Raw genomic sequence first — 14,950 nt, 5'->3', positions numbered from 1 at the left:
GGTTGTTCGTAAAGTTTAGTCATCGAGGTCACAGTTTATGCTGCGTCCCTGAATCGTCATCACTTGCATCGTGACTCCTCATGTGTCGTCATGTGCTTAGGAAAACGATCACTCGTTGTAATATTGACTATCACCTTGAAGTTCTATCGAGAGCTCCCTATGCGTTAACTATCCTACGTATTACTTGCGGACCCTATCACTATGTGCACTATAATCACGCTTTGAAATCTACCCACCTGCTTAAATGATAAATATCGTATGACGTGCAGGAAATGATCATTGGTGACTTGCCTTGTGTGTATTTGTTGCGCTTTAAAAGTCGCTGATTTTGTGATAAACAAAAATGATTTTACGCTCACACATGCATATTTTTGTACATTATTTTTGTAATTTTTACTGTCTGTTTTTATCTTCTTTTTAAGAGATTTTCTCTCAAATAATAAAGAGAAAAAGATAAGATATAAAAAGTTATATATTTTAAAATAAAAGAAGATCAATATTTTTAATGAATATATAAAAAGTAACAGCAAGTAAGATTTTGTTCACGCCTCTTCTTCTCTCTTTCTCTTCCACGCTCGCGTTTGTGAACATGTTTCTCGCGTGTAATTAGCTCGTCGTGTCTACTTCCGAATCGACGCAACAGTGGGAGAGTTCCTGAAGCCATTTCCGGCAGGGCACCGGCACCTTTTTGTTTTCCCCTTCATGTCCCACGCATGGCAGCACACGGGGAAGTAGCGATCAAAAATGGGAAAGACAGAAGTTCGTCCGACCCCCCTCGAAGCGTCCCTCCTGTCCAGGTACCGGTCGTCCTGTAGACCTTATCGAGGTCGGTACCATATGTCACTTCTGGAGTGACGAGCCTCATGGTAAGAGCGCTGCACCCCTACGAGGTAATTGCCAACGGAACTGCCTAGTAATTTCTAGGAACAAATCCCTTCTCTTCGAGGAGAGAGAGAGAGAGAGAGAGAGAGAGAGAGAGAGAGAAGTGCTCGAGAACGCGTTAACTTGCCGTAATTGAAACGTTTACGTAATAGTGATTCAAGTGCACAATGAGGACGTCGACGATACTTCAAATACGTGCTCGCGTATTTGCTCGCCTTGCAGCAATCTGTCTTCTTGTTATGCAATTTGCGATATTCCATCAATAAGAAGAAAAAACTTGTATTGCTACTTTATTTTTATTCATCAAATTTTCATCAGAATGAAAGAATACAATCAAAGTCGTAAAATTTTAATTTTTTGCTAAGAAATAGAATTTTTATTGAATTCTCCTCATTTTGCGCCATCTCACACATGTTTGTTTTCTACAAGCTCTTTCGATTTCTTGATACGTGTAGGAACGAACACGGAGACGTCTTCGTACGCAAAGGGATTTATGCGTAGGCAAACTGTGGAATATTGTTGGCTTATTGAGCGCAGGTGCTTTAAACTGCTCAGCTGTTGCTTCGAATCTCACTACGTGTGCACAAACACATGCGCTCGTGCGTTGTATTAGTACGTATTCAAGCTCTATACCGTAATGCATACGTGCAACTATACAACCGTCTCACTTACGCACTTATACGCAGCGTCAATTGAACTGCGTGACGATCGAAGCTTCTAACAGTCTGTTCTACCATTGACGAATAAAGAGCGATTATTTGCGCCCGTACGGTGCAACAGATTCTATTAAAATGTTTCTTTTTTTCAATTGTACGTAGTTTTTATTTCGTTTAATCGTAAGTCTGATGGGTTTGGTCTTTCTATGATCGAGTGCGCGAAACAGATTATCAATTACTTTTTGTGCTTCTTTCTTTCATCGAATATCGACCGACGACGGTACGCATCCTTCGCCGAGGAGAGAGACCACTCTCTAGACGGAACTGCTTACGTATCGAATAAGATATTCAACGCAAGTAATTTTCTTATGGCCGCTTCTCAGGCAAACTACCCCCTTCTTTGCTAACCCTGTCGTAACTCACTATACTTTGAGTTTTTGCTTCTAGCGGCCGCAGGGCGTTTGGACGAGGGTGAAACATTGTTCGCAACTGTCACCCGCGGTCTGTTCTTCTTCGTCGACGTCGTAGTCGTCGCCGTTGCCGACGGCATGGTCGATCATTATATTTTTATCCGATAGCATGTTCGCTTTTCTTTCTATCACAACGTTACGTCATCTTGCAACAAATTCATGACTATTTGTATAGTCGAGAAAATAAGAATTATTTCTTTGAGATTAAATTTTTATGAGAATGTGTTATAATATTTACTATATTACAATACATGTGTTCATATATAGGTCACATGTATACGCGTATACAAATAGATAAAGAAATATAACAAAAAATAAATAGAAAAAGGTATAGAAAAAATATACAGTTTATCAGTAAGAAACATCTCTCTTTCAACAACGTAAACATGAATAAATACGAATAAATTGCAACTACAACAAATAATTAAAAACATATTTATAGTAACCTACTTTTCGCCTTCTTCCTATATGTACGAGATTTACAGTTAAAATAAGATAAGTCAATAATAAGAGGAAACGACAAGTATATATACACTGCATACAGTGTCTTCTATCTACGGAAGCGACGTTTCTTTCAATACGACGGTCTATATACAAAGCTTAAAATAATCCACAATGTGCTATTACTGTTCTTGTAAATCGATTCTTTCATTGTATATATAGACAAGCGATATTCGATTCGTTTAAGATAAAACATTGTTTTCTTTTTTTTTTTACAGACGTATCGGAGAATTGCGGCTACGAAAATCGAGACGAGGGAGCGAGGGGCACTTAGCCCTTTGGCGAGCTCGAAGGATGCAGCTCCCAAGCGGGAGCACGAAGATTCCACCCGCGAGAGCACTGACTTCCCTTTTGATTATCGTAAACGGCAACAACATTGCAACGATCACCGGGAATAAACGCATCAGTAGCAAAAGCATCAGAAGCGGCGATTCCGGTTATAACAATCATCGTAGCAGAAGTAGTAAGAAATACGACAGCAGCGGATACAAACCCGATAACGAATCGACTCTCCCAAAGAAAACCCGCCATCCCGAGACGAGGGCGGTCGGACAACACCGAGTCACCGAGCAGCAACTTCAGCCGTTGGCGTCAGGTCTACGGCGGAAGGTGTGGGGCGAGGAATAGTGAAAAGAAAGCACAGAAAAAGAGAGGAACGACGGAAGAAGAGGAAGAGGAGGCGCGAGAGAAGGAGAAGAAGAAGAAGAGGAGGAAGCAGGAGTTCGTCAGAAAAGAGAAAGGTACCGACGACGTCGTCGTCGTTGTCGACGGCGACGGAGGAGGTGGAGGAGGCGGCAGCGACGGAGGAAAAGGAAGAGAAGGAGGAGAAGAAGATCCGAGAAGGAGACGGCGCGGCTGAAGGAAGTGGTGCGGGGTGGTCGGTGGCGAACGGGGTGGGGAGCATTAGCTAGAAGGAACGTAGAGAAGAGGCGGCTGTAGTAGGGGAACACGGAGAAACTACACAGTGCAGAAGCCGAGGCAGCGCGCTGAGCCACGAGGGGCTATTCGAGCGAGAAGGGGAGGGGTGACAAGGAGCCCTGGCGGGGAGGGGACGCGGAGGCCTTCGGGGGGCCGACCAACCAGACGGCCGATGATGTCATCGGAGGAGGAGACCGAGTGTTTCGCCCTCTACGGAGCAACCACGGAAAGCAAGCAACAGCAACTTCTGAAGAAGCAGAAGCGCACCAGACAGCGCGTGGACGCCGGTGAGCCGCGCAACAGCTACTCGAGTATACCGAACTTTAGCTCCCGGCCATCCTTCCTCGGTGGTGGATTATACGGCTCGATCTTCAGTGGTAGCGGGCCGCCGTCACATCAACAACAACAGCAACAACAACAACAGCAACAACATCACCAGTCGCAATCACAACAACAACAACAACAGCTCCAGCAGCAGGCTGGAGCGACTGGCAGTCAAAGTCACTTAGGTACAGCTACGACGGGTCCCACAACCCAGCAGCATTCCGCCCACGCGGCTTTCGGCTTCTTCGGGGCTCCGGGCTTCGGCCCCGCCAAGATGCTGAACGAGTTATTAGGACGGCAGGTCAAACAGGCCAGTGACGCTGGCGGATCGCCGCCAGAGGGCGGTCACGGGATGACCGGTGCCGGTATGGATCCCGCCTCAAATCTGCAACCAGGCGCCGTTGTTAATTGCGACGATCCCGCCACAGCCGACCTCACGCAGCACATGCTCCGCGACATGCTACTGCAGGGGCGTAAGCTCTCTGCTCTTGGCGTGCAGGAGCAGCCTAACAATAACAACAGTATACACAATAACAACAATAACAACACTACCGCGGAATTACTTAAATCGCAGCATCAACAGAGTCCACAACAGCATCAACAAAATAGTGATAGTGCGCGCAGTGGAACAGTGCAGAGTGGCGGAGAAGAAAGTGGTGATGGCAATAACGTCGTGAATAGCGCGAATCATAGTGACCGCGATACCGTAATGCCGGGAGATGCTGAGGACAGCGCTGAGGATGCTGCCTCCGCGGCACGCGCGATGGAGGAAGCTTTTGCTGAGGCCGGTATGGATCCAGGAGCGAACTTGGACGGATCGGATTGCGAGCAGAGCTTGCCTCCTAGCCCAACGGCACCAAGGTCAGGCTCCGTCTCCGTTAAAGAAGAGATACAGGAGTCGTTGAATATCAAACGTAGCCCGAGTCATTCTCCTTGTCCGATCGTGCCAAAGACCGAGACGAGCTCTCCAACGACGGAAATCAAACGTGCCCGCGTGGAGAATATTGTCAGCACGATGCGCAGTAGTCCGGCGCTTCAGCCAGCCACGGTAAACGGCTGCAAAAAGCGCAAGCTTTATCAACCACAGCAACAGACGGTGCATCACGTTCTCCAGCATAGTGTCAATGACACCATGATGGACGACGAAGATGAAAGCGAAGAGGAGGAAGATCCGGCGACGATTAGACAGAAACGGGAGGAGAAGGACAACCTGAAGATCCAGTTGAAGCTGCTGCACGAGCAATTGGCGGAAATGCAGCAAAAATACATGGAACTCTCCAGTAGAATGGAGCCGGACACAAGCGAGAGTGGCGATGCGCCACCTAGTCCTCAGCCTCAACCGCAACCACCACCAAGACCACCACGACCTCATCCACCGCCGTATAACGGCCTTCCTGCCCTCCCACCTGATCATCCTCACGCAGCAGCTGCCGCTATGTATCATATGGGACACAAACTTTACTTTGAACAACAACACGCTGCTCTTGAAAGAATGAAACAGCATCAAGAAGCGGCTGTAAGGCAGCAGCAGCAGCAGCAGCAGCAACAACAACAACAACAACAACAACAGCAGCAGCAGCAGCAGCAGCAGCAACAACAACAACAGCAGCAGCAGCAGCAGCAACAGCAGCAGCAACAGCAGCAGCAGCAGGTGCAGCAGGTACATCAACGACAAAGTTCACCACCGCCACCAAGTCAGCCACAGCCACAGAGTCAAAATAATACTGGGCCTCCGACGCCGCAAACGCCGCAATTGCCACCATCTACTACACCTATTCAACATAAAGATTTTCAAGAAAGGTTGAACGTCTTCAGAGGTGCCGCCGGAGCAGCCAGTTCGTCCGGTCCTCATATCACTGGCGCCGACTTGGAAGGTTTAGCGGATATCTTGAAGACGGAAATAACCTCGTCTTTAACTAATCTGATTGACAGTATTGTCTCGAGGTTTGTGCAACAAAGGAGGTTTCTCGGTAAGCAGACCGAGGCAGCGCAGGCTGCCGCCGAACAGCTGAACAAGGACCTCCTTCTCGCGAGTCAGATGCTCGAGAGAAAGTCGCCGAGAACGAAAGTAGTCGATAGAGGAGCACCACAACAAGCCGGTGGCCCAAACGGGCCACGGGGGCCCCTCAACGGTGGGCCCCCTCCTCCACAACCCACGGGGTTTTCGCAACTCGGGTCCATCGGTGGTGTGCCCCATGGCCCTCACGCTGGACCCACGGAAAATAATCTTAATCAGATGAATCAGCTGCCCTCGCACGGAAGGCCGAGCGGAGTTGGAATGTTTCAGACGCCAAAACCGCCGACGATATATGCCATGGCCTCTATGCAGGCGCAGCAACAGCAACAACATCAACAACAACATCAGCAGCAACGCGAACAGCAGCAAAGAGAGCAACAACGCGACCAATACTGCAATATGAGAGGTGACGAGAGAGAAACCAGGGACTCGGAACAAAACGAGGCCTTGTCGCTCGTCATGACGCCGAAGAAAAAGCGTCATAAGGTAAGCATCGCAAAATATTGCGTGTTTAATTCATTAATTTTGAATATTTTTACACAAATATATAAGTAAATAGATACACTTAATATTACAAATATGTACAGAAAAAATATGAAGAGCAAGTTTTTATACTTATATACAAGATTAAAAAATACATACTTTGCATATCTTGAATAATTTGTAAATTATGCGTTCTATGAAACAAATATGACAAAAATTGCATTATTTCGAGAGAGAGTCACAGAGCTTGTATATTAAAATAAAATATTAAGAATGACTTATCAAGCAAAATAACCGTTTCTCTTAGTAAAAAATTTAAAAACAATTTACTCTTTTATTTTATTTACTAGAATGTTTCTGCTCCCAGCATGAAGAAGCACATGCTAAAAGAGATACTATTTTTATTTAAAAACATTGCTTATAAAAACAAATTTAAAAATTATATATTAGATTGATAAACTATTTATTATGACATTAAAAATTATTAGGTTTACTCACAAGGAATAAGAAACTGTAGATTTCGAAATATCTTATTTCTCTTTTGATCGCACTCTCTTGTTACGCATAATTTCTTATATAAATTCTTCAAGATATTCAAATTAGATCTTTCAAATTAGTCTCACTTTATATATTTAATCTCTTCAGTCATCTATAATATTTTTGAGATTACTGTATAAATTGAAATCACTGAGAAATTATTACGAACAAATATTACACAATTTCTTAATTATGTATCATTTATTTTTACTAAATTTTATTTAGTCTCATAAATATAAACTTATATTTTATTTTATAGAAATGGACAATTGATAAGTCTGTCTAAAAAGAAATACTAATTAGTACGCTTTACAGGTGACGGACACAAGAATTACTCCTAGGACGGTGTCCAGAATCCTAGCGCAGGAGGGAAACGGTTCGCAAGGAGGTAGCGATAGTCCCCCGCCTCCCCCGCCGCCGAGACCCTACCACGCGCCGCCACCAATGCTGCCGGTGTCTCTGCCAACCAGTGTAGCGATACCAAATCCAAGCCTCCACGAGAGTCAAGTGTTCTCACCCTATTCGCCGTTTTTCAATCCTCATGCGAGTCATCCTGGTCAAGTACCACCTCCGGGGCCACATCATTTACCCGCGAGTCCTCCGGGTGGAGGTGTAGAACTCAGGGATTCCCCCCCACTGCCCCATCCGCCGGCTATGTTGCATCCAGCATTACTGGCGGCGGCCCAGCACGGCAGTCCGGATTACGGACACCTCAGGATGGACAGCAACGACCGAGCTAGCGACTGCAACTCTGGTGATATCAGCTACGACGGGATTCAGCCTACAATATCCTTTACTAATACCTATATTTTCAAGAATAGAATTGCCACCATCGTTGCTTGAAATATTCTTCAGATAACTAATTTAAAAATATAAGGTATATAAAGTCTGATAATCAAAATACACAAAAAATATATAATTATCAATCACTTATTTACTTAAAAGGTAAGATATTTATATAAAAATCATTTTGAAATAAGCAAAATGTTATCTGAAAATATTCGGCGATCAAAAATGTATGTAAAACTTCTGAGAAAAACTATCAAGATGTTAAGAAGAATATTTTTTTGCGATAGAAGAGAAGCTGTACTCGAAAAGTTTGCGATGTAATGGCGAGTTTTTGAGAGAAAGGGAGAGAGAGAGAGAGAAAAAGCTGGAGCGAATGGCTCACATTCGCTCGTTCGTTCGCTTGGAAGGCCGGAGCGAGGAAGCTCGGACGAATGTTAGATTAGTTTGCCACGGAGTTAGGCTAATGTTGGCTGCACCTACGAGTAGAGTTTGTCCGGCAACAACGCACCGAGCCAAAAGTTCTTTACCCTACCCGGCCCACCCTCGGCCTCCAGTCTCACCTAACTTCGCAAGCCAATAATCTGTCCTGCAATTTCGCAATTCAGCCTGAGCATTTCGCGAACTTCACATTTCGAGCGTCTCTTCGACTTATCGTAGATAAGCTACTTTTGCTACTTCGGTGATATAAGTTTCTACGTATTGAATTGTATTTAAGTATTTACTTTTTTCGCGTCTTCCATTGAGATAAAAGATATTATTTTGTTTATTATATATATTATATCATATACATTTTGATATGTATACGTGAATTAATAGAATTAATTTTTTATATGATAATATAAAAAATTTGTTTGAGCTAAATTTAATCGATCTCAGAAAATACGATTTTTTTCTCATATTTTTAAACAATTATTTATAATTATTTTTGTATAATAATAAATAATTTTTATATTTTAATATTTAAAAAGAGAACAGTTCAAGTCTTTGTAAGTTTGCAGATTGTTACATTTATAAAATAATACTTCGAGGTTTGTCGAACACTATGTATTACGTTATAAATTCGTAGCACGCAGTAAACAAAAAATCGTAAAAATCGCGAGCTTAAATCGTGTGAAGAAACGAGCCTTTCTCAAAGTAATTAAAGCCGCGAATGCATATATTTAGAACACACACTCTTAGAATCGCCGGAAAGTGAGAAGCGAACGCGAACGGTTCACCAGCCCGATTATCGCGCATGGTCCACCTCGCCACGGCTTGCTTCTGAGTTACCGAAAGAGCGTGCAAAGAGATCCGATGGCTTGCGGATTGGAGTTCACCTCGGTGCAACGAGGAAAAAAAGGCGAGTGTCGCGCGCGGGTTCGTGTGAGCGCCGATCGTCCGGTGCAATGTCGGAACTGCATCGGTCGTGTTGGACCGGGTCGCTCGATCGGGTAGTAGCGTGCCCGTTCTTTGCCGCCTTTTTAGTCGGCCTTTGATGTAAAATCAATGGCGCATTTTTTTTCACTCTCTCCTCTCACTTGGGGTAGGTCGAGCGCGTTGTGCATCGCCGTGACACGATCTACTACTCCGCGCTCCTCCGGACGCGTCCTAGTCGCGAATCGCGCTGGCGTTTGATGCATCTGAATATATTTTGCTCGGTCGTACTTTTTTTCTCCTTCCTACTCCTCCTCTCTTTCTTCGATACATATATTTCGAACAAATTGATTCGAAAGAACGCCGTAGCGGAGATTCGGACGACTTAATTGAATAAGATCGCGATGAAACCACATACAGAGATCCTATTACCAATAAGGAGTCAGTAAGGCTTCTGCTGAGGATAGGGCCAATCGTAGATCAACTTCGTGGTAAGAACCCTTCTATACCGCCCGCCCTCGCGATAGCCACAGCTTGTACGATTTCTAATCCGATTCGATACGAAAGAAAACGCGATTATGTTTGAGATTCGACTGTTCGAGGCGAATCAGCACTTTGCTTTTTTCTTTTTTAAGTTAATTCTGTCTCTCTTTTTCTCTCTCCTTCTCTCTTATGTCAAAACACTCGCTATTTTTTCTTCTGTTGTTTGCATATATGTTTGTAAGTTTGCTTGCAAAATGAGTATTTCCTTAACCACGGTGAACTCGTCGACGCTGACTCCGATGCATCTGAGGAAGGCGAAGCTGATGTTCTTCTGGGTCAGGTACCCGTCCTCAGCCGTCCTTAAGATGTACTTCCCCGACATCAAGTTCAACAAAAATAATACAGCGCAGCTGGTCAAGTGGTTCTCCAACTTCCGGTGAGTGATAACCAATTTTGAATTTGTATGTAATTGAAATTTGATCTTTTCGAAACAGACATGGTTTTGCGAACGGCTCGATTTTTTCAAAACTTAAAATCAGAATTAAAGAAAGTTTATCGAAAACGACATACTATATTTACGCAAATACACGTAAAAAAAAAAAAACAATAATAGAAGAACTCAAGAAGTTGAGTATTTTTGTCGATAATTGATTTTCGATCTCGTACAAGTCGGGACTTAACGAGATTGAATCGTTTGGCATCGCTGGTGTGTGTCCTACGGGTAATTAAATTCACGAGAAGGAGCGGGCAATTTTGCAGTAGAAAATCTCGAGGACTCGACAGACAAGCTGTTGCCACTCCCCTATGTAATCACGAACGTTTTCGTTCTCTCGTTCGATTCTCCGGTCGAGAAAGAATGGAATCGTGGAAGACGTTTCTGATAACAGAGAGGCGCGTTTCGTGTATGCAAACGAGAACGAGGTTTTCGAGGGATCGACCACTCCCTTTGCTGAAGCGGTCAGAGCCCAAGAGACGAGAGTCACGATGGGTGTGTCCGAATCTTAATTACCCTCTCTCGTAGCAGCTGGGGATAAGTAACGCTACCTACATAACGGCACATATAGAAGCGTAGGAGGCCGTAGGTACCGACACATACTGTCCGGCAGGCATTAGCCTGATTATAATTAGGCTGAGTACAGTACAGATCTACACAAGATACAAGGTGGTCGAAGGCGGATAGCGCGCGAACGGCCTCGTCGTTATATTATTGCCGCTTTCTTATCGCGAGATGTCCACTCTCTCATGAAAATCGTAAGTTCTCGCGGCAGTTCTGCGTGTCGACGTAGCTACCGCTTCGCTACGAGTACGATACAAGTTGACCACGTGTTTCCGATAACATATAGATTCTCAACAAAAACATTTAACAATAAAAATAAAGCACAACTGTGAACAGATTTTCAGTTAATGCTGGTAATTCATGGTGCATTTTACTTAACAAAGCATTCCAAACATTTTCAACTCTATTGTATAATAATATCAAGCAGTTTAAGGTTAATAAAAACCAACTGATTAAAAAGTTAAAAGAAAAACAGAGAAAAATAAAGAGACCGCGAGATTATATCGGGATAGTCAAGTAGGAAATGTCGATGTTGTGCATACGCATAGAATCCCATAAACGAAAAGTAAAATAATTCTGTCTGTTTTGGTAGCAATAAGAGCATCGCTGTTAATTATCAGTTTACCGTTCTGTGTGTAATTCTTTATTCAATGAGACTATCAAAAAGAGTAGGATCGCAGATAAAAGAGCACGCGGTCTGTTTGCGGAACTTTAAAACGTCCAGCAAAAATTGCACGCTCGTATTTCACGGTACGCACAAAGCTAATTAACGCTTCAATATATTTCGGTACATTTGACCTGAGGGTTTTTTTCGTCTCCTTCGACACATTCTCCATTCTGCTCTCACAAAATCCGTCTTAAGTTTCTTTCCTAAATCGCGCCTTGCATTTTTTATAGATTAAGATAATTTTTTTAAATATGTAAACGCGATTATATATATATCACGTTACTATCTACGTTATGTAACTGTGCAAAATATAAAGCTTTTTATATACGTTTATATCCCTAATACATACTCTAATATATTTATTAATATTTTAACGTCATTGTATATAAAATAAAATTTTAATGTTTATATATTTTTTGTATTCCGAATATTTCAAAATAATTCAGAATATATATCTGTTCACACGAATGGTAGTTTATTTGTTTCTAGTAATGAATGTTTACATGATAAAAGTTTTCGTCTCAGATAATGTGAAATTTGCAATTTCTCGGATTAACTTAACTGTAAGAAAATTCAAGGTGTCTGTTCTGCCATCTTTTCTGTACGCGGTATTCTTGTCTTCCACAACTAATCACGTAAGGGTTTTGCTCGGGCTTTTTCCTCCTCTTTCTCTGCTAGTCGTTGTCGCGCGTGCTCGATCTGATAGCCTAATGCACGGCTTCCTATGCGGAAATACCTCGCTACATTATTCTACGCTTCTACGTGCGCGGCCAACCCTCCACCCTTTCCCAACCTAGATCGTCGTTGTACTTTTGTCACGAGAATGTGCTGAGACCACCACCTGCTACGTCGATTATTATATTGCCGGCTAGTTTCCGCTATAAAATATACAAACGTCTATCAGAAATGTAAGTGCATTTTCTTACCACTACTAGTCAATCCTCAACTACCAATTCATGAATATTAAATGAACGATGTATATATATGTTGCGACAGAGTAGAAAACGTGGCAAAAAAAAAAAAATTATATTTTTTCGAGCACCAATAATGTAATTTTCCTTAGTTGCAATATTTATCACGTACGGTTGTCGTTGGCAAAGTTATTATAAAATGAGATATTAAAAATTACAATTATTGTTAGAAAACTCTAAGAATATCTAAAAATATTATAAAAATGAAAAATATAATGTTTTTTTTTTTTTTATTAATTGTGGTCATATATTAATGACACAAGAGAAATGATTGCAATTATTGTTATGATTACGTTTACCGATGGGCGGCATTTATCATCGTCCATCCCCACGAATACCAGGGGAAAATCGGATTTGCGAGAAGACGAACAGAGAGAAAAGGCAAGGAAGAATAGAGCGAGAGGCAGAATGATAGAAAAAGAGAGCGACGGCGAGAAACGGCGGCCGTCGTTACAAAGCGATCGTTCGCACCCTATTTTCTCACGCTCACGCTCGCGTCGAATCGAAAGCACGTCCGATATCTTACGGAGACTCGTTGACGTCGCGCGTACATCATTGGGCCTGCTTATACCGACGATATTGACAGCCTTCGTTCGATGAAGCACGCCGTGGGGGATGATTGGGGTCGTCTGCGATCCAGGATACTGACGTGTGTGCGTGTTCACGTCCGCGTTGTATGTGTGTGTACGCGCGCGTCTCTATCACCGCGCATCTCTTCCCGTCCATCCGTCTGTCGGTCGACCGATCGGTCGGTCGACGAGTCGGTTCGCCCCGCATGAGCGCGAAAAAGAGAACGAGAGACAGCGGCGGGCGGACTCGGCTTCGTTCGTTATCAGATCCCACGGTAGGACACGCGACTGAGGTGGCAGATCCTATCTGCGGGATGGAAGAAATTTTATGTCGTATAATGGACAATGCCGCGAACGCGCACACACGATACAGCCTTAACCGGACGGTGATCACACGAAAAACCTGGCCTCTTCGGAACGTACGACAATCGCGGGCAATGATTTTTCCGCGTTTGAATATTACGCTCTCGTTCGTTTTATTAACAAAGCTATATGCCTAATTGACAAATTTCTTTTCTTTACATAAATGTAATATCGATTTTGTTCTTTTACGAACAGTTATTTAAAATAGTTATTTAAAAATTGTGTCATACACACACATACACAGTTTATCAATAATCAGCATCTTTTACTCACATAAATCTGATATATGAATAAAAGCGTGTTCTTATAAGATTGTTTCGTCAATTGAATATCGAAACATCTCTCGCATTATTTAGCAATATAAATCGAGAGAGTATTTATAAATGGTAAAAGAATTTATATAATCCGGGTAAATATATAAATAAGCATCTCCGGAAAACTGCAAAGCGGAGAACAACGATGTCTTCGATAAAAAGACCTCCAAGTGGCGGTTGACGAGAAAACACGAGCTAATGGCTTGGCTACGGATGGAATAATATGATATTGTAGAGATAGGAAAGAGAGAGAGGGAAAGAGAAAAGACAGTGAAGGGAGAGAAAGTATACGATATAAATGAAGAATCGAAAGTCCTTGAGCCGTCGAATAATGAAGTCCACTGTGAATTTACTCAGTCACGCTTTCGAGGGGTTGCTTATCGTCGCGGAATGTTCGATAATTCTTCAAAAAAAAAAAAAAGGGAATGACCGATTCTCTCTCTTTTTAATTTCTTCTTCGCCTCATTCTTATCAACCTACGATCGTTTCGTGGGCGGACATTACCGTGTCGCTGCTCGTCCGCGGCGTGGTTGGGGATAATGACGCGGTAATTTTCTAAACACAAATTTCCTTTTTCAACTCTTATCTCTTCCGTCGGACACGTGACCGGTCGTTAGCGCTCGCTTTCCTCCTTCGTGCGGTCTGTCTACGCGTTCTTAGTAACTACCAGTCTACCTCGACACGCACCATCTCCCACGCTTCCAAGTAAAACGCACCCTCGCCTTGTATCGAGCGTGATCTTCTCACCTAGTGACATGCCATTACCGCGAGGCCGCCGCGGTGAGAATTTCTGGTACATGCGCGTACTTGCCATCAACGTAATTATTAACAAGAGAATACAAACAATAAACGTCAACTTAAAAATAAACATAATTTAAAAAATGAACTATTAAAACTTATCGAACTTTATTGTAATGTTTAATGTTAGATGAAAAATTCTACAGAATTTTAACGCTTTAATTATTTTTGCTTTATATAAATTTAACTGCACGTGCGCACGTACAATAAAGTTGTTGAAATTTTGACTAGAAACGAGAGAATTTCAGCAATTTGCACTCAAGGAACTGCCTATGTTTTCCATTTCTGACAGTGGCTTGCGTTTTAACCCCACTAAGACCACGCACAACTGAGAGGGTGGTGTATTCAAGGACTCATCAAGTTGCTTGGCAGAGGATTGGCGTGTGTGGGTGGCCGGTTGGCGTGCCATTTAGCGAGAAAGGCTGGAGTTGCGCGACACGCGCGTACATACGTATCCACGCGCACGATGACGACCACGATGTCGGTTCTCCCTTATTGCTAGATATAAGCCGAGAAAGAGCGGGAACGACTGCAGAAAATCCGTGCCTTGAGGTAGACACGGCGCTATAGCGCGTTTTCCAGTGCGGACGCGCATATACGCGCGCACACTTACACGCGTGCTGTTCCCGGCATCTTCCCGCGAGCCATTCATTCTCCCCTTAACATGTGAGACGAGAAAACACCAATACTTTCCTCACGATTAGCGTCATCTCGTATTACTGTTTTTACAATTTTTTTTTTTTTTTTTTTTTTTTTTTTTTTTTTTAAAATTAAAGATAAAAATAAGCTCTGTATCTT

General features: G+C 43.0%; 2 protein-coding genes across 5 annotated transcripts in view; both read left to right on the top strand.

Moving 5' to 3' along the window:
- Window positions 1-3,213, top strand: part of LOC109864010 — a 60,274-nt gene extending 57,061 nt beyond the window's left edge. The window contains exon 3 of the mRNA XM_020444785.1: window positions 2,728-3,213. Coding sequence (XP_020300374.1) covers window positions 2,804-3,136 — 333 coding nt within the window. The 5' untranslated portion in view covers window positions 2,728-2,803 and the 3' untranslated portion in view covers window positions 3,137-3,213. The remainder of the gene's footprint in view (window positions 1-2,727) is intronic.
- Window positions 3,214-3,577: 364 nt separating this feature from the next.
- Window positions 3,578-14,950, top strand: part of LOC109864009 (homeobox protein prospero-like) — a 27,883-nt gene continuing 16,510 nt past the window's right edge. For 2 of the 4 annotated variants that reach the window (XM_020444784.1, XM_020444781.1), the window contains exons 1-3: window positions 3,578-6,254; window positions 7,104-7,574; window positions 9,695-9,849. In XM_020444784.1, the coding sequence (XP_020300373.1) occupies window positions 3,600-6,254; window positions 7,104-7,574; window positions 9,695-9,849 (3,281 nt within the window). In that variant the 5' untranslated portion in view covers window positions 3,578-3,599. Of the gene's footprint in view, window positions 6,255-7,091; window positions 7,575-9,694; window positions 9,850-14,950 lie in introns of all 4 variants that reach the window. The other 2 variants (XM_020444782.1, XM_020444780.1) reach the window with 1 other exon arrangement.

The sequence above is a fragment of the Pseudomyrmex gracilis genome, unplaced genomic scaffold, assembly GCF_002006095.1.
Source record: "Pseudomyrmex gracilis isolate BER0280 unplaced genomic scaffold, ASM200609v1 scaffold_16, whole genome shotgun sequence".
NCBI classification, from domain to species: domain Eukaryota; kingdom Metazoa; phylum Arthropoda; class Insecta; order Hymenoptera; family Formicidae; genus Pseudomyrmex; species Pseudomyrmex gracilis.
The sequence above is the reverse complement of the archived record's forward strand: the minus strand, read 5'-3'. Positions and strand labels throughout refer to the sequence as shown.